The 24,645-nt window shown below is 38.9% G+C and overlaps 1 protein-coding gene across 1 annotated transcript in view; it reads left to right on the top strand.

The window, feature by feature from the left end:
• The window catches only part of LOC125151220 (uncharacterized), a 63,229-nt gene that overhangs the window by 9,257 nt on the left and 29,327 nt on the right, over positions 1 to 24,645 (top strand). The window contains exon 2 of the mRNA XM_047831847.1: positions 1,207 to 1,333. Within this exon, the coding sequence (XP_047687803.1) occupies positions 1,207 to 1,333 (127 nt within the window). The remainder of the gene's footprint in view (positions 1 to 1,206; positions 1,334 to 24,645) is intronic.

The following is a 24,645-nucleotide window of genomic DNA, read 5'->3' on the forward strand; positions in this document are numbered from 1 at the left end:
GCTTTAAAAATATTACAGAAAAATAGTGTTAAAGGAAACAGTGGTCTGAGATAGGTTCCATGGGTAAATTAGAACAATATCAGGAGATTTTAGGGCGCTCTGAGCCACTGAGGCTCTGGGGTAATCAGATTGTTTGGTGCTCTTTTGAGAGTCCTATAAATTTGTTTCAATAATTCAGTGCAGAAGTCAGTCCCTAAACCTAGCAGGCAGTTTTCCAGAGGCTTACAGCTCCCTGCTTCAGAGTGAAGCAGACAGACATGTAGAGAATTGACTATTAAAAAAAAGCATTTTTAAGAGAATAGCTATAGGGGCGCCTGGGTGGCGCAGTCGGTTAAGCGTCCGACTTCAGCCAGGTCACGATCTCGCGGTCCGTGAGTTCGAGCCCCGCGTCAGGCTCTGGGCTGATGGCTCAGAGCCTGGAGCCTGTTTCCGATTCTGTGTCTCCCTCTCTCTCTGCCCCTCCCCCGTTCATGCTCTGGCTCTCTCTGTCCCAAAAAAAATAAATAAACGTTGAAAAAAAAAATTAAAAAAAAAAAAAAAAAAAAAAAAGAGAATAGCTATAGGGCCCTGGGTGGCTCAGTTGGTTGAGCGTCCGACTTCGGCTCAGGTCACAATTTCGCAGCTGATGAGTTTGAACCCTTCGTGAGGCTCCGTGCTGAAGGCTCAGAGCCTGGAGCCTGCTTCAGAGTCTGTGTCTCCCTCTCTCTGACCCTTCCCCACTCATGCTCGGTCTTTCTCTGTCTCAAAAATAAACATTAAAAAAAAAGAAAAAAGAAAAAGATAAGAGCTATAAAATTGTATTGTTTTGGGGTGCCTGGGTGGTTCAGTCAGTTGAGCATCCAACTCTTGATTTGGACTCATGTCATGATCTGAGAGTCATGGGATCAAGCCCCACTTTGGGCTCAGTGCTAACCATGAAACCTGCTTAAGATTCTTTCTATCTCTCTCTCTCCCTCTCTCTCTCTCTCCCTCTGCCCCTCTCCCCTGCTCACTCACTCTCTCTAAAACAAAATTTCTTTAATTAAATAAAATAACTTTCCCTAAGGGCATAGAAAAGAGTAATTAATTCCAACAGAAAATGAATATCTTCAGCCATTTTCCTCTTTCATGGTTCAGGCTAGTGAACAATCTCCCTCTCTGCCATTTCTCTGTCACTTAATTGCACGTACAATGAAGGCTTCTGATCTTTTATTTCTTCCCCATCAGCCTTGTTCAAACCAATCATCTCCAAGGATGAGGAAACACAGCATCTTATTAAGGCTCCTGGAGAAGGAATGAAGTGCATCTCCTTCAATCAACTGGTGGTTTGTCTAGTATCTCTGACCATGAAACTGTAAGCAGATTGGTGCTGAAAGCAACATCTATCCTCATTTATTAATCAACCATTTAAATAAACTCTCCATCCTGGTGTTCAAGATCTTCCTCTCTATATAGGCATATATCTTTCAAGGTCATGAACTTAATATTGAAATTTTACCTATAAATGCCACAGATTTGTCACTGATTGTTTATTCATAGGGCATCTGTCCCCAAAGTAGTCAGGCTTCTCACAGCTACCAGACCAGACAGTATAGACCTGGTAGGACCCTGATGACAACCATGCAATTGTCTCCCTGACAGAATTATACAAGAATGACCCCAAGTATAACATCATTAAACATAGTAAGGAATTATATTTTTTGTGGGGCAACGTGAGGCAATGGCTAATTGATAAACCCTTGCCTACCCATATATAATTATTTTCTGTTAATTCCCGGTGTGTTAAATACTCATTTCCACAAATGCCTAATTGGACTCCAAAGGAAAAATTAAGAGTTTTATAGATGTTTGTTACAAAAAAAGGTTTACTTCAAATTACTATTAAAAATGATACTTACTCTCATTTTAGAAGCATCCCTGCCTGAAGGAAAAGATGAGCTAGCCACACTGTAGCCCTAAACCTAAGTCTATAAAGCAACTTTTCTCATAAATGGTCATTGAGAAGAATTTCTTCCCACATTATATGTCAAAGAGCTTTTTAAAGAACTGTTCCAAGTGAGAACATTTAGAAATGCACATGCCCACATCGTAGGAAAGCCATCAACACTCTTGCAGAGCCATATGCTTGCCCTCGAGGGACCCAAAACTATTCCATTATACCAGAAAGTCTGTGGAATGTAAATCCAGGGGCCTGAAATGCTGTATATTTTTCAAAAAGTACAAAGTGGAAGCCATTGAGTCCATGGATTCACCAAATGAATGGATTGTTTCATCTGCACAAATGAACTGTCAGAAACAATGGCCACATAACGCATTTGCTCCTGTTCCCCAAAGAGGAAAAAAAACATACCCCAAATAAAGCTACATCTTTCTACAAAACTTCAGCCAAAAGCACAAGAAAAAGAAAGGTTGATTTATACTCTAGAATCTGGATGCCTGAATTCAGACAGCATGGGCTACAAATATGCAGCTCATGTTTTTCTTAATACATATAAGGTATCTGCTCTCTGCCTTCAGAATGCAAATGGGCTCTACATCCACGCTTATTTGAACAAATTTGCAAAAGCACTTCTTATATTTTGTCTAGTTTTATCTTCTTATCACACTTTTTAAGTTCCTTTCTCCAAATTTTTTACCCCTAATACTTTGAGACAACTTCACCTTCCACTTTTACCCTCTCTCTTATTTTTAGATATGATCTTTCATTATGAAATATTCAACATACACAAAGTTATTACAAATAATCTAAGAAACATCATTTGTCTTTACTTACCATTTTTGTCAAATATTGACATTTTTTGAATTGGCCCAAATTTCTTTTAAGAAATTATTCTAAAATTGATGCTTCTTATCCATCAATCTCCAAAATTATTACACTTCTCCCTTTTATTAATGATCTATTCTCCTGAGGTCACCAATGTCCAAAATTTTATATTTATGATTATTTCCTTCATATATACAGTACATAATATTATATAGCATTTTTTAAATAGTATGATACAGTACATATCTTTATGCAACTTGTTTCATTGGTTGTTTATGCAAAACATTCTTTTGAGCCTCATCAATATGTTACATGTGGCCCTGAGTTTTTCATTATAACCATATAGTACCCCATTTATAAGAATGAGACACTTTGTCTGATTTCTTTCTGATAGTCATTGTGTACCTCTTCCGTCATTGTTTTCTGTCTTTCATCTATGATAACTTAGGACTTTTATGGACTGCATGTAGTGCTTCCTCTTTGAAAGGCCATCCCTTTCATCTTAGGCAGCAACAGAATATCTTTTGCCCCTGTCCATTTTGGCCAATTACTCATGGTTTTGTTTCCTTCTGGTTTATATGCATACTGTGTTATGAATGAGTCTTGGACTCTTATCCTCCTTTCCAAGCATTATATGTTTAGGCATATAGCTTTAGGACTAACAGGAATATCGGAAGTCATAAACTTCTTTTCATAAAGTATGACATTAGCAAGGGGACAGGAATAACTTGCTGCTGGTCGCACAACTGTTTAGTGAAGAGAAGAGTCGGGGACCCAGGTGTCCTGGATCTCTGTCCTTTCTTTTTTCCAGTACACCAAAACTGTGGCTCACCCACTCAACTGAACATCATTTGTTGTGTTATCAGTGGTTTCTCAACAGGACCAGGACATCTTACATCCTTCTAATCAGAGCAAACTAGACACTATGGGAATATACAAAAAGGGCTCATGGCTTCAGGGCCATTAAGGTGTACACACAGACCTGGAGCACCTGGGTGGCTCAGTCAGTTAAGTGTCCGACTCCTGGTTTCAGCTCAGGTCACGATCTCACAGTTCATGGGTTCAAGCCTGCACTGGACTCCATGCTGACAGCATGGAGCCTGCCTAGGATGCTCTTTCTCTGCCCCTCACCTACTCTGTCTCTTAAAATAAATAAACTTAAAAAAAAATTTTTTTTAAACTGTACACAACAAGACTAAAGACAAATGAAAACATTACAGGCAACTAAATGAACCTAGGTCTGATTAAGTTTCAGTAGTGAAGGCAGTAATTTATCAATCTGTACATATATATATGTGTATATATATATATACACACACACATATATATATACGTATATATATATATATATTTTTTATGAACCACTGAGAGTAAGTTGGAGACATCACAACACTTTACTATATAGTATATCCTTGTGTATTTCTTAGGAACAAGGACATTCTCTTACATAGCTACAAAATTATCAAAACCCATTTTAGCATTGATACAATGCTTATATCTAATCCACAATCTATGTTAAAATGTTCCCAAAAGTCCTAATGATGTTCTTTACAGCTTTCCTCCCCTGTACCCAAGTATAGGATCCAACCAACTCAGGTCATACATAAAACTGTATAATTTATAAGAAAAAAAAATTTTTTTCTGAGCTGTTTTTGATTCACCCATTTGTATAACAGTTACTGAAGATCTGTAGAGAGAGATCTCTGCTCTCCACAGACTCAAGCCACGTGGTGGAGGATGGATGAGGTAACATCTCATTTTTAATAGACTATTACCAGCACTGAGACAGAGATAATCACCAGATGCTACACTGTGAAGAACCTTCTAGGAAGAGGTTACCCTGAAGCTTGGATTTCAAGGAGTAGAAGAGAGTGGTAACAGCTTTCCTGGCCAAAGTGGCATATGCTAAAACAAAATGAATCATAGCCTATTTAGAGGAGAGCAAGGAGCTCAGTAGTTCAACAGAGTGGGGGCTATGCGTATATATGTGGGTATACGTGTGTGGCAACACCTGTGTGTGTGTGTGTGTGTGTGTGTTTGGCAAGATTTGGTGTTCAGTGGAAATGGAACTAGGTATAGGCTACATCATAATAGACCTTATATGTCACAGCGAAATGTGATCCTGAAAACAATGGATAATTGGAGAAATTTAAGCAGGGGGCCAATAAGATATAATTTGATTTCCCTTGTCTAAAAGATCAGTCTGGCTGCAGCACTATACATGAGCATTGTATCAGCAGAAGTAATAAATAAGAGCTTGAACTATACCAATAATACTACTGCATGGATTTAAAATATTTTAAAGAAGGACAGTGGGTAGAACTTACAAACTGATGGATGGGAGATGGTGGCTGGCGGTGAGAGGGAAGAGACGGTCCAGAAAGAGTTCTCTGAGTCCCAGAATGGGTCTGGACTCATTCTACAAAGAAACACAGATAAAGTCTATGATTTCAGGCCATTGGAGCTTATTCTCCTAATAGTTTCTCTATACTCTTTGGAAACATGGAAAAAGTACATATTCCTGAGTCCTGCCCACACAGTTCCCTGATTCTTGCACACAGGCCTCCTTGTCTTCCAGAGGAGACTTGGTCTGGTCTTAGTCCATGCTCCCTGGGTGATCTGGCCATTTTCCTTCTTGCAGCTATTTCGCCATGCCTCTTAACGTAAGTAAGTAGTGCACCACCTTCCTTTCATTACTGCTCAGGTCTCATGCATCATTCTGCCACCTACTGCTGCTCAACTTTATAAATAATGTGCCCATAAATGTTCCATATTTGGTGTACAATATTGCTTAGGGTGCTTATCCTTCCCCATCTGCAAACCAATATGCCCTTTTTGAATGCATTTCTTAGCCAACAGCTTAAAGATCAGCAAGTCCCTTATTAAGTTCAGCAATGAGCTCATCTATTCAAGACCATTTCTATGCCTCAAGGCTGTAATGATGCATCTTCCCTCTTAAGTCAGTTGGTTTTGCTTCTCAATCTTCGAATCTTCCCCAATAACATCAGCTTAGGTAAATTTATCTTCTTCTCTCGTCTTGATTATTGAGAAGAATATTATCATCTGTCTAATTTCAAAATACAAGTTTAACACTATGTTATGGAGGTGGGAAAGGACAAGATGTCCAAAGAAGATGAAATGGAGTTAAGAATCCAACTTCAATCTTTTCTGCTAATACATACGTATGTTTCTTTAAATCTCAGCAGATTTCCTTCTGTCTTTCCACTTTTATTTTCATGTAGGCTATGTCTCCAGATTTCTTTCTTTCTTTCTTATTCTTAGTATCACTAACATCTAGCATATCTAACTTCTGATTGGGCTCTCAAAACCATTTATTTTTGTTCACTAAATGCCCAGTTCTACTGATTATTTCAAATTATCTGGATTGTTTTCCTTTTGAGAAAGATGATGCTTTTTTAAGAAAGTTTTATTTATTTTGGGAGAGATAGTGAGCACTAGCGAGTGGGGGAGGGGCAGAGAGAGAGACTCCCAAGCAGGCCCTGGACTGATAGTGCAGCGCCTAACACAGGGCTTGAACTCCCAAACCGTGAAATCATGATCTGAGCTGAAACCAAGAGTTAGATGCTTAACCAACCGAGACACCCAGGCACCCCAGAAGATGATGCTTGATAAAGAGAAAATAGAAATGATAGGGATGCTTGTCCGAAGGATCATTTTTAGAAAATGAAGGTGGTATCTTGTTCTCTGCCTTCTGTGTGAATCAGTCTTCGTAGGGGCTATCTTCCAATGTACCACTTACTAGCCTGAATAGATGATAGCATTACTGAGATGCACTGGATAAGTCCCTTCTTTCTTCTACATCCTACCACACTACCACATTCCATAACTCCTCTTAGTTTCCACTGACCCTTCTATTTCAAAATATTTTCCTCGCGTATTCCTTGAGGTCTTCCTAGACACCTTTCCTCGATGGCAAAGCATGGTTGGTAAATCTTCACTATGTTTGTTACTTCTTTCTCCATATCCTTCCCATTTCAGTATGATAGTAGAGATGAAAATAAATAGGCCTCTACACCAAAAAGTACTGATTAATATTGTTCCTGACTCCTTACTATTTCATTCCTGTTGGTTGACATGTCATAATGTGTGTCTTCAGAAGGAAACTGTGGCTGTGACTGTGACCAAAAGGATCAGCCCTTGATCCTTGGCCAGTATCCAGGATGATGACTGAATCCTCAAAATCAGACATAGGTAAAAATAATGAGTACAACTTTTGCCCCTACAATAAAGTAGTTTGGGATGTACATAGAGATACATAGAAATGTTCATCATAAGGGTTCTTTGTTATAATAAAATTTTAGAATAAAAGTCCAACATTAAAAGATGAATTGACTCAATAAATTATGGAAAATAATAATTTGAGGAATTTGGGAAGTCACTGAAATGTTTAAGCAGAGAGTGATCTTCCTGGATTTTCATTTTAGAAAGACAACCCTTTGCTAAAGAAGAGAATAATTTGGAGAGAGGCAAGAATTGGAAAGTGAGTAATACCGGTAGCCTGGATTACGGTGATAGAAGTGAATATAAAGAGACATACTTGAGAACCTTGAGAAGAAAGAATTGGAAGGACATCATGATTGATTAGATGTGGAAGTTGAGAGAAAAGTTCCCACCAGTCAGACATTAATCATAGCACTTTAAGGTCTTTCCACACCTTTTTCTCTTCAGGGCCCTTCATGTGTGAACCTATGTCACTCACAGCACAGCCTTAGGAAATATTATCAAACAGAAAAGTCTCTCTTCAGGGTCCCTGGTCTCCCTTGGCTGCGCCCTAGCCTCCCTCCTTCATCTTCTCTGCCTCCTTCGAATTTAGACACCAGTGTTCTCTGGTGTTGGTGGAGTCTGAGAAATCAAGATCGGGAGTCAGGCAGACTCGATTTTTAATTCACTCCTGCCATTTTCAACTATGATACTGGGCAAGTTGTTAACTCATTAAGCCTGTTTTTATTTTTATAAACTAACATAATAGTGCATACCCCATAAGAGTACAATAAGTAAAACACATCATACATATAAATCACCTAGCAGTGTGCATGGCATAGAAGAAGTACTCAAAAAATAATTGTTATTAATGTAACATCCAAGGAAAAAGAATAATTTTAATTTATATCTTTACATTGTTTAAAGTCAGATGGTTTCTTCTTTCAGGAGTATTTGTTTTTCACTCTTGCCTCTAATGATGAAATGATAGACTTTGGCTATGACAATTAAGAGAAATTTGTGGCAAAAGCCTAAGGTGGAAACCGGGCCCATTCAATACTTTATCATCTCCTCTCCAGCAACTACCTCCTCACCTTTGCAGACACAATCTAGAAGCACAGTCCTATAAACAAGAGAACTCTATCCCTGCTCTTCATGCTTCTGCGTTGTGTTCTCACCAAACTGCTGCATCTGAGTGGGATATTTAAAAGAATCCATTTCCTCCTGGCTAAGCAACCATGGGCAAGATACCTAAATGTTCTAAGCCTCAAGGGTTTTTGGGTTTTTTTTAGTTTTTTTTTTTTTGTTTTTTTTTAATCTGCATTCTGAAAACAACAGTACCAAAAGGAGATATTAGATATTAGATAATGGACAATTGGGTAAGTCAAAGACTTAGCATGGGGTATGCAATGTAATAATAAATGTTTGCATTGTTATTAGTAGTATTATCTCTTTTAACTGCGTTCTATGGCTTCTCTCTCCACTTTCTCTACTGACACATATATTCTGACAATACGCATTTCACATTATTGAGTATTCACCTTGTGTAAACCTTCCCAAATATACACTAAAATACTGTAATTCCACAAGTAGCTACTTGTTGAAGAAACTTGTGATTTATAAGTTTTTGTCCTTCTATTACTAGTATTCTCTTTATCGAGGCTTTTAATTTGGTACGGTTTCTCTTCTAAGATTTGCTATCTCCTTTTTCATTATGATCATGCTTTCCTTAGCCCTTGATCAAAAGTACAAGAGCCACTTAAAAGTTCTTGTCTGATTGTGCCAACTTCCGAACATCTTGGGATCAGTCTCCAGTGACCTTTTTTTTTTCACTCCGTCTTGGGAATGCTTATATTTCCCTGTTTCTTCATATGTAAAGTAACCTTGGTTGTGCCTTGGATATTAAAAAGATGTTATAGAGACACTGGGTTCAGTTATGTTTCCCTAAAGCATATAAACTTTTAAAAATGGAAGCATTTATTATATAGCAAAATACTATGGGACAAAATGGATTTTTTTCCCTCTCCCTTCATCTCCTTCCCCACCATAACGCATACTCAACTCCTTTTGGGACCAGGAACAGACCAAGCTAGGGTTAAAAAGTAAGTCAAGGGGCGCCTGGGTGGCTCAGTCGGTTAAGCGTCCGACTTCAGCTCAGGTCACGATCTCGCGGTCTGTGAGTTCGAGCCCCGCGTCGGGCTCTGGGCTGATGGCTCAGAGCCTGGAGCCTGCTTCCGATTCTGTGTCTCCCTCTCTCTCTGACCCTCCCCCGTTCATGCTCTGTCTCTCTCTGTCTCAAAAATAAATAAAACGTTAAAAAAAAATTAAAAAAAAAAAAAAGTAAGTCAAGCTGGGGCGCCTGGGTGGCTCAGTCGGTTAAGCATCCAACTTCAGAGCTCAGGTCATGATCTCATGGTCCACGGGTTTGAGCTCTGCATCAGGCTCTGTGCTGACAGCTCAAAGCCTGGAGCCTGCTTCAGATTCTGTGTCTCCCTCTCTCTCTGCCCCTCCCCTGCTTATGCCCAGTTTCTCTCTCTCTCTCAAAAATAAATAAACATTTAAAAAAATAAAAATAAATTTAAAAAAGCAAAGCAGGTAATATTTGACTGAATTTGAATTTCAAACTCTGGAATACAATTTTTTTTTTTAGCCTTAGGCTACCTGGGGTCTTCTCTGAGCATGTATGGTTCAAGAGTCAACCAGAGATTTGCAAGAGTTTAAATAAAGAATTTAAAGCTTCTCCTTTCTGGGATTTTCCTCTCCTACTTTCCAGATACAATGATCACCAAGGACTCCTCTGGCCTTCCAAGCTAACAGGACTGAGGTTTTGTATCTGAGCTTTCAGCTGTTCCAAGTACTGCCAATGGTCTGCAGCCTGCCCTCAGGCAAAAAGCTCAGAACAATCGGAAACTCAACCAAGTTGCTACAGAGATTTCCGTTCACTATATGCCGGCTTTTCCTTACTCTTAGTGCCTTCATATATCTGCAGTTTGTATTTTGTCCACAATTCATTATTTTTACCTCTGAGAGTACTGGTCTGGCAGGAGCTGTGCAGGCTTGCTGGAAGTAAATTCCCTGGTATTAGTTATATCTCTCAAATAGAATAAAAATCTATAATAAAGTTTTTAAAAAGAAATAAAAATAATCCAAATATTACCAGTCTAAATATTCACGTTTTCCCTTCCCGTAGTTCTAGCCACTTCTTGTGCATGAATGTACTTTTAATTAGTTCATAAAATTCATATTTAAATTCCTATACTGTTGGCCCAAGTCTGTCATTTTGACTTCTATGTTGTATTCTCTATAACACAGATCATGATGGGCTTTTTTGCTCCTATTTTACAAATAAAGAAATACAGGTCTGCATAGTATACGTAACTTTTCCAAGAGAGCACAGCCAACCAAGAATTAGAATGCAGATAGATATTCTGATCTTACACTGGCTCTTCTAACACTGAAGTTCAAATACACACACACACACACACACACACACACACACACACACACAATTCTCCTTTTCTGACATTCACAGAAGAGGTTAGAATCCTGTGCTTATTTCATTCTAAAATTTATAGTCATGCATATGTGTTTCTTGAGACATGAAGATAAGAGAAATCCAACAGGACAAATTTGACTCTCATTTTAAGTACTTGAAATTCATTTTCCAAAATCTCCTTAACTTTCCCAAACATTACAAAGTAACTTCTTTATAAAGTTAACTTGACTGCTGTTTCCTTACCTGTCCGTGTCTGGTATCAAATTTCCAAAAACTAATATACTTCATGCTTCCTACACACAAGCGAATTCCAGACAGAGTAGTCAGCGCCCACACATGGGGGATGGATTCCCAGCAGGGTGGATGTGTCTTGGATTTGTGCTTTTTTTTTTTTTTTTTTAATGTGTGGGATTTGGAAAAAGAATGTTGAAAATGTCTTTTTCCCCATAACAGTTTAGGATTCTAAGTCATGTAGAACTGAGACAGCTATTTGCCATGCAATATAAACACCAGTACCACGGCAGCCCATACCCTTCGCCAATCTGACTCTGCCTTGAAAATCTCCTTCATTTGGAGATGCTGGTTCAAGATTTTATTACCCCTGAGACTTCTTTGTAAAGAAACACACCCTTTGCTTCCCTATGTGGTTTGGTAGACCACCTCCATCAGGGGGAGTCAGGCTGTCGAATAGTTAGCTACCAGGGAGACGACGGGAGGTTCTTTCGAGGAGAGGTTCTTTGCAGGTCTTCCTTGCTATTTTTAACCTACTCTCATTTGAAATCTCTTACAAGAAATTCTATACACATATCAGGCTGTGAGGTTCTGAGAACAATGGTCCTATCTTATTCTAACATCCTTTGGACTTTACAATGTTCTGTATACACCAGATACTCCATAACTAACTAGATTCAGTTGAAATACAAAACGTAGAAAATTTTGAATATATTCTCTAACATTCTTTTAGATTGTAAGACATGAAAAGTCCTCTATTTTACAAATCTGACTGGAAAATGCTTATAAAACAAGAATAAGAGCTTATACTAAAACTTCATTTCTGTAGAAGTCCTTATCAATGCACCTTAGATATCTAAGGCCAAACACAGCACCAAGAATACTGCCTTAAAGGAAACACTTTGTGGTTTGACACCTCAGCAATTTCCAGTGGGGAAAAAAAAGAGAGCAAGACTTCACCAAATACATACTCATATGCTGAAAGAAATTTAAAGTTATTTGACAAGTTAATGCCATAAACAGTTTTGAAGGAAAGGGGACCATAAAAGCAGATACAAATAATACACTGTCATTCTAAAATAGTATCAATGCCCAGGGAGAGCAGGTCCTAATAACATGATTCCTGAAATACCTTCCTAGGGACAAAATACTAGCAGTCAAATAACTTCAGGAAGCCAAATTTACTATAACTTTCTGTTGGAGATTCACAGTGTACATGATCATACTACAGGCTTCAAGAAGTTTCACTTATTTAATCTGAGATTGCCGATATATTTTATTTTGTGAGGCAGTGTGAGAAGGTAAGACAGAATCTGTATCTGGGCAGCACAGACTCTGATCCTACTTCAGTTACTTATTTGTGTAAACTTCAGCGACCGATTTTATCTTAGAGTACTTCAGTTTCATCATCTGTAAGATGGGAAACAGTCTTCACCTCATGAGATGTTACATTAAAAGCTAAAATAGGTATTATTTAGCAAATTCCTCATAAAGTGCCTGCCACACATTTCGCACTTGGGAGATGATAGCTTCTATTGCTCCTGTTGTTTTTCTTACTCTTCTTTCCCTGTCCACTCCTTTTCCTCCGCTTCCTCTTTCTCCTCCTCCTCTTCCCCTCTTCTCCTTCCTCTTCCTCCTCTTTTCCTTCTTTGTATATTATTCTTAGTCCTCTCAAATGAACAGTGGCATACTTACTTTGGTTTAATGGGTTGTCTGTCAGTGACTGATTTAATCAAATTTTGCTTGCCTCAAGATAACAGTCAATCCCAACTCTTACATATATTTCAGTGAAATTCAACAAGAGAAAAATATACAAGCCCATTTTCATTCTTCCTGACTGGCAAGCTAACAATGAATGAGAAGTAATACGAGTGGGAAATGCAACTATTTTTTCAATTACTCTGGCACATCAGCACACACTCTCTCTTGATTAAATGTTTTTCCTTTGATACAGGTCATTAGCTCTTAAGGCCTATATATATATTCTTTTCTGAAGAATCACAAATTCCTTATAGGCAGGGACCATCCATTCCATCAACGTATACTGACAGTCTACTGGATTGTAAGGTGATGTGGATGCACTTATTCGGTGTACCAATAAACAGGGAAGGGTGTTCAAAAATGCTTGTGAACAAAATCAATATTCATAATAATACTATTTACTGGATTTGCCATCTACAAAGTCATGCTCTAAGGGTGCATTTCATTTGTATTTCCTGAGGTGAAAATCAGCAAGTTCAGTCCATTCTCATCATGCACTGATCTCAAGAATCTTCACCACAGCCGCAAAAAAAGTGAACTATGTGAGGTAGAGGATATGTGAATTAGACTGATTATGCTAACCATTTCTAAGTATATATACTTACATATTTATAAACAGCACGTTGTACACCTTAAATATACACATTTTTATTTGTCAATCATACTTCAATAAAGCTGGAAAAACTGAAAATAAAAAGAAGTTATATAGAAAGTGCTATAAGATATGGGAGAAACATGTACTAATGAGATGAAAAGAAGGGAAGACAAAGGTACTGAGCCATAAGAACAGATGAGACATGATGGAGGAAATTTCATTTTTTTCTTTACAGATATGATTTGCACGTGAATATACTGGGAAGGTTGTTATGGCCTGAATTGTGGCCCCCAAAATTCATATGTTGAGGTCCCAACCACTAGTATGCAGAATGTAACCATGCTGCATATAAGTTCTTTAAGGAGGTGACTGAGTTAAAATGAGGCCTTTAGGATAGGGCCCTAATCCAACATAACAGATGTTCTTATAAGAAGAGAAAGAGTCACAGGGATGAGGGTCCACAGAGGAGAGACCATGTGAGGACACTGAGAGAAGGCAGTCATCTTTAAGCCAAGGAGAGAGGTCTCACCAGAAACCAAACCTGACAGAATATAGATCTTAGTTAGACTTTCAGCTTACAGAACGGTGAGAAAGTACATTTCTGTTGTTTAAGCCACCCAGTCTGAGGTATTTTGTTACTGAAGTCCTAGCAAGCTAATAGAGGGGATCTATCATATGAAGTGATAATCATGACCAAAAACACACAGGGAAGAAACTCAAGGGAATTAAAAAAATAAAAAATAAATAAATTAAATTAAATAAAACAAAAACCACAGTGACAGAAATATATTCTTATTTCCCCAGAGTATTAAGAATATAGTGAGAGATCCGCTAAACTAATACAACTTGGGTCTAAATGACAAAGGACATAAATTCAAGACTGAAGGATATGGACTTTATCCAGTGAAAATCAGAAAGCCTCAGGAAAGCTTCTGAGGAACAGAATAACATGATCAGACTAAGATTTAAGGAATTAATGTAGCAGCAGAGCATAGGATGGTTTGCAATGGGGAAGACAAGGTGAGAAAGCAAGTTTGAAAGCTATAGCAAAAATGCAGAAAAGAGGTCAAGGGAATCCGAGTGACAACAAGACTTAACAGGAGGAGACAGAAACGAAGTATTATGGAAACAGCAGTAATAGAACTGATGTAAAAAAAAAATTCTCAAAACTATCCAATTGGCTGAACTTAGCTTTAAAACATACTGCTTTTTTTTTTCTTTTTGAATTACACAAATCCTTAAAACATGGGATTGGTTTCAACCCATTGTAGTTAAGTCCTCTTGCAGGGTCATTACTTAGGTGTAATTTTCCCTCCTCGATTTGCTTTTTGAGAGGGAACAAAAGAGAAAGGGCGTCTGAGTCCTCAATTCCATAGTTCTGAATGCTTTCTCCCTGCAAAGCTAAACATCTGCTTCCCATCAGGCACAGGTGTGGCTGGGTTCTGCAGCATGGCCCGGGGATGAGACGCAGGAGACGAAGTCTAGCATCTCATTCATCAGGAGCTTCCCGACAATCTTCCAACCGTGGACACAGTACCTCGAATGACACCTCCCACCTCCTACTGTGGGCCTGACAGTGACTGGGTTTGAGACTTGGGAGTATTATTCTTGTTCACCTTCCAAGTGGCTCCTTAGAGATCTCATCAACTTACAGACCCTCTCTTCAAAATAGAGAAGTAAATCTTGAGGGTGGAAAAGGAAAAGAATTCCATTTGCAATGCAACTTAAGAGCATCTCTAGCTAGCCATTCATTCCAAGAGTGATTAGTATAAACTTGCTGTACAAAATCAAGGGAGGACAACAAGGGAGAGAAAAAATAAACTCTAATAGGAAATGCAGTATCCTGAAGTGAATTTTATTTACTTTTTCAGCAGCAATGAGCAGTCACAAAGCTGCAAGGTTATTTAATCTCTACCATTCACATAAAAGTATTTCAGATTGAAAGGGAATACTGACTCATTAACAATGAACCACTGGGGATAGGCAACTACTTCTACCCACCACAAGCCTAAAGAATCACTCCCATACTCCACCCTCTGTTCAATAGGCAATTTGGGAGAAAAATACATTTCCCTGAAGGCTTTTGGTTGAGCAAGTGATTACTTAATCAATCAAATCTGCAAATATTTATTGAATGCCTAACATGAGCCATGCTAGGTGGTAAAGAGGCAGTGGGAAACAAAAGAGATAAAGATCCCAGCTGTCTTGGCACCTACATTTCAGAGGGTGATGCAAATACATAGTATGTTAAATGGTGACAAGTGATATGTTAAAAAATGATAAGAATAAAGCTGGGGAGAGCTGGGTCACGTTTTTACACAGGGTTTTCGGAGTATTCCCTACTGACAAGAGAAAGTTGTAAATGATAAAGCAAAGGAAGGATCTTGGAGAAGAGTATGCCAAGGAGATGGGGAAGCAAAGGTAAAAGCCAAGAGCATGCCTGGTGGGCTCAAGGAGCAGTAAGGAAAGTGCGGCTGGAGTCAAGTGGAAGAGAGGTTGAAAAGTGGGTGATAAGGTACTGAGAACTCAGATCACGAGGATATTATGGGACACTGGGCTTTTACACTGAAGGAGATGGACAGCCTTCAGAGCGAGCAAGGGGCATAGCATCACTGGTGTTTTAACAGGATGGGCTGCCTGCTGTGCTGAAGATAGACTGCGCATGACTTAGTAGTGGCAAAAATATCCTAAAATTCATGACTGTTATATATGGCAGATGCACCAAAAGCAATGCAAAACAAAAAGGGTTTTGAGCAAGTATAACTTCAGTCAAAGCATAGCTTTCAAGGCAATCTGCAGAAATTTCCTCAAAGTGAAACTCTCAAAGACTGAAAAGAAGACCTATCCTTGTGCTTCAGCATTTCTTACTACTGCATTTCCTAAGTTTGGTGAGCCACGTTCTGCTCTTCTCTCCTTTAACTAGTAAATGGCTTACTCTTCATTTTGCTTAGCTTTTGGAAAGCAGTTTGCATTTTTTGAAAGTCAAGGTTTTTTGGGGTTTTTTTTTTTTGTTTTTTTTTTTTGTTTGTTTTTTGGCACAGTAAGTGCTGAGTAACAGATTTCAGAACATCTGGGCAACCCTGATCAGACTATGATTTCATATCCCATAGGCTTGTTGTGATTAGGGAAGGCGGAGGGAAATCGGTGTGTCCCAAGTACATGGGTGATACCTAATTTTGAAGAAAAAAATGTTATATCATCACATAGAACATCTGGTGGAATTCAAGATTAAGTTACAAATGGTTCTGAAGGCCAATTATTAGACAAATGATGTCCACAAATGAAACTAGGCTGTGGTTTCACTACCTGGTAAAATTTTACTGATTGCTCTAAAACTTATCATGGGATCCTTAATTTGTATTACATTTACACTGAACTAAAAGGGAAGACAGCAATTTCTTGTTTAGAGTGAAACGGAAGTAAAAAGTGTAGGAGAAATGATAGAAGGATGACTAATTACCTCCCATATCTATGTTGATCTCCCGTTAAGGAAATGTAATGTGTCATATTTGAAACCCAAGTACCTGAATAATATTACTAATAACAATAGTAATAGCAACAGCTATTATTTATTGTGCCAAGCATTTTACAAGCATTATCTCATTTCTTCCTTAGGTACTATTATTGTCCCCATTTATCAATTCAGTAAGCTGAGGCTGAGAAGTTTAGGAAACTTGCTGGGGTTCAAACTAAGCCATGAAGCCAAATTTCAAACTAAGATATCGTAATCCTTAGCTGCTACTTTTTTTTTAAGTTTATTTACTTATTTTGAGAGAGAGGGAGAGGGAGAATGCACGTGAGCAGGAGAAGGGCAGAGAGAGAAGGACAGAGTTCTAAGCAGGCTCCCTGCTGTCAGAGTAGAGCCTGACATGGGGCTCAATCCCACAAACCATGAGATCATGGCCTGAGCCAAAACCAAGAGTCAGACCCTTAACCGACTGAGCCACCCAGGTGCCCCTATATTTGTCTTTTTAAAAAAATAGCTTTTGCAAGGAACATAACCACTTCTAAGGGGAAAGTGGACATATTTTTCAATTTGCATATTTAGCCAAAATGTTAAGTTTAATTTCTACTTTTTATGTTTACTGCTTGTCTGGGGAGAATGTCATAATCATATCTGTCACATGGCTATTCTAAGGTTGACAAGAAGAAATGGATCTGAAAGACTTTTGGAACTGTAAAGCTCATTTCAAATGTTAGTTACTATAATAATTTAAAATTTCAACCTCCATCATCTCTTAGAAATACAGATTTTAAGTGAAGTTTTCTTCAAGTGAGGCATAGCTCAACAAAATCTTCACTCAAGTAGAAAGAGCTTGGCTAAAAACTAAACCACACTCATTTCTATTGATACTCACTTTCATGGCAATAAGATTCTCGTTTCTTATCACTACCATGTTGTGATACTGTGATTTATGAGAAATATATATTTGGTCTTTGTCCCCGTTTCCAGCACAAAGCTCCTATGACTCTTGGGATTTCCTAAGTGATTAGAGTGGGGAACATACCACGTTATTCATAGCAAGCCCCTTTCAACCACACCTGAGTTCGTGGTAACAAGGTGACTTTTGGAAGGCTCCTAAGGATGAGGAGATGCCAACCACAAATAGAGGGCTGGGACTTTTAGTCCCACATCTTGACCTCCAGGAAGGGGAGAGGGGCTGGAGGTTGAACCAATAACCAGTGGTCAAATGATTTAATAGAGCATGACTATGTAATAAAGCCTCCATAAAAACCAACGAGGAGGAAGCTGAGAACTTGGAGTTAGTGAACACATCCATAGGCTAAGAGGGTGGTGAACTCCAGTTCTGTGGAGAAACTCCTATGCTCTAGGGATCCTGCTGGACCACACCTAATGTACCTGTTCATCTGACTGTTCATATGTATCAGTTACATTATTCTTTATAATAAACTAACAAATGTGTCTATGACTGTTGTGACCTGCTCTAGCAAACTAATCAAACATTAAGAGGGGGTTATGGGAAACTCCTATTTACAGCCAAGGCTGGTCAGAAGCAAAGGTTATATACAACTTGAACTTGAAATTGGTAACTTAAGTTGGGGCAGTCTTAAGGAACTGAGCCCTTACCTGCAGTGGCAGAAGTGAGTTAAATTGTAAGACACCTAGTTAGTACCCTCTGACAACTGAAGAATAGCTTAGTGGTGTTGGAAAATACACATGGTACATGTCATTATCAAAATCAAAATTCCTTTCAAGTAATTATGTGTGTTCAGTGTTATTTAATTTGATCCTTTCCATTAGAAGCATGCAAAATTTTTAAAAGGAAAACAAATTAGAAACACCAATACACAAAATATTTAACAACCCAGAAAATTAAGAGTACAAATTAAATAAAAATTGAAGTAACTCATTTACATAATATATTTTACATTTCTTCCTGATGTTCTATATTGCTTAGGTAGAGCTATCCTAGACTCTTCTTTTAATGCAATTATCAAAAACTCTCCAAGTAGCCTTAAGGAAAAATAGAAATTTCTTTTCAAGCTAATATTTGCAGTTCCTACAAGGATACACAGCTCTTCATTGATTAATCCTCACATCATTTTATCTTGTATCCATTTATTTAATGTCTCGCTTAGTTCTCATACTATAGATGAAGAAACAATGGTCTCTGCAACAAATGCTCACAATCTTCCAGCGTAGACAAACTGTGACACAACTCTACAATCTTAAATATCGCTAGGTAAAATGAACTGAGAACATGCAAAAAGAACCTGTCTGTAAAAGAGATAATCTGCTTTACACCTTGGTATCTTTAAGGTGTCTGTGCCTTCAATAATACTGTAATGTTTCCAGCACTTTGTAACTTTGAGAAAGATGGCGACAGTTGGACAGAGGCTGGAAACATTCATCATTGTAACTCTCTTTAGGGTTTGAGTTATGCTTAGTCATTATTACATTCACCTGTGGTTATAATTTCCCTTATTAAGCAGTTAATATCACTGATTTTGCACGTTATTAGTATGGTTAACAGCCCCTTCTGTCCCTCTAAAAATTCATTTGTCTAAAATATACAAAGAAAGAAAGAACATAGATTAATGATTATTAGAGATCGTAAGTGAGTTATGGTTTCTCTATGTGTAGATCTAGTGGAGTCAAGTGTCTTTTGATAAAGGTCACCTCCCCATGAGCCCCAATTCCATCTAATCACCAGAAAGGCTGCATTTCATATGATCGCTTTCAAGGTTACATGACCCAAGTTGACTACTTCCCTTTGAAAAGGGCTATGGTAAGACACTGGAGTTTGTGACACTTAACAGAAATTTAATGAGTCACACACTGGCAACCTTTCAAGGTTGCCTAAACCTCCTAGGTAAAGTGTACAGGTGTGAGTGCGTTTCAAGGGCAATGTAAAAGCAATGTAAAGCAAGGGTTTAGGTCTTCTCTAAGATACTAAAATGGTTCTCAGTTTTTAGTCACTTCAGCATCACTGAGGAGCATCTTGCCCACAGATGAGCTGGAATCTCAGAGGAACTCCGGATAGCAAGTCATTAGCTCTGGGGGTGACTCTTACTGTCTCTACTCTAAATGTAGAAACTAGGTACAAATCCTTGAGTTCCATTAGGAGCTTGGTGAACCACCACTGTGAATTCAAAGTGACAATATGTCGCAAAATTCATTCACATGGTACTTCATCTTAAAACACAGGATCAAGGGGCGCCTGGGTGGCTCAGTCGGTTAAGCGTCCGACTTCAGCTCAGGTCGTGATCTCGCGGTCCGTGAGTTTGAGCCCCGCATCGGGCTCTGTGCTGACAGCTCAGAGCCTGGAGCCTGTTTCAGATTCTGTGTCTCCCTCTCTCTCTGCCCCTCCCCCGTTCATGCGCTGTCTCTCTCTGTCCCAAAAATAAATAAACGTTGAAAAAAAAATTAAAAAAAAAAAAAAAGAAGGGCACGTATTAAAAATTCTTGGGGCGCCTGGGTGGCACAGTCGGTTAAGCGTCCAACTTCAGCCAGGTCACGATCTCGCGATCCGTGAGTTCGAGCCCCGCGTCAGGCTCTGCGCTGATGGCTCAGAGCCTGGAGCCTGCTTCCGATTCTGTGTCTCCCTCTCTCTCTGACCCTCCCCCGTTCATGCTCTGTCTCTCTCTGTCTCGAAAATAAAAAATAAACGTTAAAAAAAAATTTTTTTTAATAAAACACAGGATCAATACTCTGCAAAACTCCCCACAAAGTCAAACAGAGGTAAACATACTAACACTTTTCCATATGTACTAGGCAAGTGGATGTGCAGGATTTAGCTTGGGGCTTCCTAGTCTTCTTGGACAGCAGTAGAAACTTCATTTTCTGTAGAGAGGTTAAAAAGGAGAAGAACTACTTCTCTTTCTAGTCTTGTTCCTAGGTTCCTACTGGTTATAAAATCCCAGCTGTATTCTACATAAAAAGCATCATTAATTTTCTTAACTACAAAACTCTCTGGGGAGGAGAGACTGTGACCACTACTAGGACTCCATTTCTTTCTTTCTTTCTTTCTTTTTTTAATATTTTCATTTCTGAATAACCCACTTTTTGTGGCCAAAATAACCACAAGATCTTCTTGTATCATCTAGGAAACACACATACAGCTTAACAAGTTTTGTTCTTCCCATCAGTTAGAATGCTTTCAAATTCCATAAAACGAAACTCTGAACTAGTAAAACAAGAAGCCAGTAAACTTCCTTATTTTACGTGTCAAAAGGTCCTCAACTAAGGCAGATCCAGGACTGAACCATTCAGTGGATCAAAGACGACATCAGAGATCAGTCACCTCCCTTCTTGCTGTCCTGCCATCTTCAGCATGCTGGCTTTGCTCTCCATTTGTATCACTTAGCGTTCCAGGATGGCTGCTAAGATAACAGCCATCACAAGCAGACACGGCAATGACCAAAAGTGGAAGATGAGGACTCTCTTGCTTATGTCTTCTCTCAATTAGACACAATACCTTTCCTTTAAGCTCCTTACTACACTTCTTCTCATTTCATAGTGGCCACAATTATACCAGAAGCCCTTTCCTAACAAAAATGGAATTAATTTTGCTTAAGGAGTAAGGGGGAAGTGGAAATGCTGGTTGTATTTAATCAATAATATCTACTATACTCTTTCAATTTTTTATATAGCTGGCCTATTGTTTATATGAATAACTATGAAACAAAGGAGGGGGGTTAATTAGAATAAGACTCAGGCCTTGAACTTAAAACTTAAATGGTGATACAGGAAAGAGAGAGATTAAGAATACAGTTGGTCTAGGGGCGCCTGGGTGGCTCAGTCAGTTGAGCGTCCGACTTCGGCTCAGGTCATGATCTCACAGTCTGTGGGTTTGAGCCCTGCATCAGGCTCTGTGCTGACAGCTCAGAGCCTGCTTCAGGTTGTGTCTCCCTCTCTCTCTGCCTTTCCCCCACTCTCACTTTGTCTCATGCTGTCTCTCAAAAATAAATAAATGTAAAAAAAAAAAAATTTTTTTTAAAAAGAATACAGTTGGTCTATCTCTAGCTCTATTTCTACACACACACAATTTACATATGTGCATTTGTCTATTAAGGATATTTTAATTTTTTAACTTTTTATTTATTTTGAGAGAGAAACAGTACAAGAGGGTCAGGGGCAGAGAGAGAGGGGAAAGAGAGAATGCCAAGCAGGCTCCACGCCATCAGAGCAGAGCCCAGTGCGGGGCTCCAACTCACAAACCATGAGATCATGATCTGAGGCGAAATCAAGAGTCAGATACTTAACCGACTGAGCCACTCAGGTATCCCAAAGATAATATTTTAAAAGCACAAATAAAACATGCTAAATATTTAACTAGTATAACTATTAGAGTGACTTAAAGCTTTAAAAAAAAAAGTATTTTCCATTGGATACAAATGGCAGCAAAGTTGGTTTCTGGTTTTTACTGTGTTGTGTTTATTTGCCTGTTTCTGAGTGTCCGCTTTTTAATTTTTTTTAATGTTTATTTATTTTTGAAAGAGAGAGTGCATGAGCAGAGGAGGGGCAGAGAGAGGGAGACACAGAATCTGAAGCAGGTTCTAGGCTCTGAGCTGTCAGCACAGAGCCCAACGTGGGGCCCAAACCCACAAACTGCGAGATCTTGATCTGAGCCAAAGTCGGATGCTTAACTGACTAAGCCACCCAGGCAACCCATTTGTTTTTAGTGTTTTCTTTTGCTTTGCTTTGTTTTGTTTTGTATTTGGGCCATTTTTTATAAGATTTCTTGAGACCTTTAACCTAGATCTTTGAAAGACCCAGGAACACAGAAAGTATCTTGATATCCAGGTGCATTATTGTATCTCTCCATTATGGTTGGTTTTGTTGTTGTTGTTGTTGTTGTTTTACCAATCTTCATCACATCAATTCAGGACATGAGAGGGCACTAGGAGCTGCCCTCAAAATCATGGGCATTGAAGGCTGGCAAACAGAGAAAGTAAGGGACTAACTTATAAAAACAAAAAGGGAAGATTTATAGCCACTATACAGCCAGACTGACTCACAGCCAAGCTCATTCAGCACCCAGCCCCAATTGTTCATGGTCACAGAAGAATGTGCCGAAGACCACTTTCCCCAGCAGGCCCATCTGCAGGATGCTGGAAACCCTTGCAGTCCTGGCAAGGATTCTGAGAGATGCCCTCCTTTTTCCAAGAAGCACATCCCTGAGCATAATCGGGCCAATTTCATGGGCTTCACATGAGCTCCTCGCATCTGCAAGTGAGCTGCCTCCCTGTTGATTTCAAGGTGCTGAGTTTTCCCATCCCAGTGATGAATCTCTGAAGGCCATCTCTCACCTTACCTCAACCTTACACAAAGAATGTCAGTGACTCCTCAAATTCCTCCTAAAAAAGTTGATACTTAGTGCTCTACATCTGCTCTTGGTGATTAATCCCCGTTTGGCTAGCCTGCAGAAAGGCTTTTATCAACCATTACCAATATCACCACTATCACAATTATTTCCTACAACTCTAAGAAGTTCACATAAACACAAGAAAATCAGGTTTTATGGTACTAATCCAGCCTAACTCTTTCCCTCCTCTAAAAAAGCTGGGCAAGCAGATTGGCTTAAATGGACTTTAAGGAATCTTTAGTTAGGAAAGGCAAAACATACACACACATGCACAACATAAATATAGACAGGGATGTATAAAATTATCTGCTCCAGTTACTAATGTAGACTATCTTTTCATAGGTCACTGCAATCTTGCTCTAAAGTCTGGGGGGGGCGGGGAGGGGTGAAAAGTCATATTTGTTATAGTACTAGAAGCTCTGTTAGAGTAAATGAAATCTTTGTACTTGGATATTATTCTAGGGCCTAGGTCAGCCCTTGGTTAGGCTGGGATGATGAGGCCTGTAATCCTGTGGGTAAATCCCCCATGATTCCTAAAGGCATTGATTGGGGCTTTTCCCAGGAGCACCCTGCACAAAAGCTGAGCCTTCATTACAGGCTGCTGAGGCCACTGAATGACTAGGAAATTGGCACAGGCGGTGGTCTGTGGTGGGTAAAGTGGGAAGCTTGGAGCCTTCAGCTATCCCCAGACTTGGTGGGGAAAGGCCTCCTTGCCTCAGGTTCCGTGGGGGCCACTCCAGGAACCACAGGCCTTATCTCCATCTGACCTCGGGTTGCAGACCTAAAACCAAGTCCTGGGAAAGACTGGGAGGTGGGAGGTGGAGGAGCTCCCAGGGAGGAAGCCAGTCAAGTCAGAGTCCTTGTTTATATAAAGATGTACATAAGGCAATTTAGATAGAGTTGTTCCAGGAACATAGGAGATGGATTCGATGACCTCTAAAGTCTGGCCAACCAAAATTCTGATTATTCCAAAAAGCCACTCTCATAGTAGAAACGCTAATTTATTTCATGGATCTTGGGCTGGAAGTTTTCTCTTCATTGTCAGGGAGAACAGAACCAAGAGCATTACACACACCTTGTGTGTTTGCAAACACTAAATGGAAATGGATTCTCTCCATTTAAAGACGGGAAAGAATAAAAAGGACAATAGCTAAATGGGACCTAAGGCTAGGAAGATTTTAGAATAAGAGAAAACAAAAACTCATGAAAATCTGGGAGAAAAATATACTTCTGACAAAAGTACAGTTCAGGAGACAGAAGATAACTCTCCAGAGTATGCAAATTGCCTTATGTCAAGCAAAGGTTAAAATCCTTAAGTAGCAAACAGGCTAATATTAAAGGATGGGATAAAACTGAAAAACAAAAAATAATTAGCTACAAAGACAGAGCTGAACTAAAATAAAACAAATAAACACATGCATAAAAATCAGGAGATACAGGGAAGGACTGCATGACAATTAAAATTACAATAGCAAGATTAAAATCTTCACAGATTTTTGAAAACAGCAATGGCATGCAAAATGTTTCACTAACTTCAAAACAGACTTGATAAGCTCTTCCACAATAAGAAAGTAAAGGAAAAAGGACCAAAACTGGTGAGAAGACAGAAGATAAATAAATACAGAAGATAAAAATCACAGTTATTTTCAAGGGTGGAAAAAATGCACAATTTTAACACTAGCAAGAAAAGCAGTAATCAAATCCATAATGAAGGAAAATTTTCTGGAATTCAAAGCTAAACACCTTAAAATAGAGATTAAACAGATTC

This window comes from Prionailurus viverrinus, chromosome E1 (assembly GCF_022837055.1).
Source record: "Prionailurus viverrinus isolate Anna chromosome E1, UM_Priviv_1.0, whole genome shotgun sequence".
In the NCBI taxonomy this organism is placed as follows: Eukaryota; Metazoa; Chordata; class Mammalia; order Carnivora; family Felidae; genus Prionailurus; species Prionailurus viverrinus.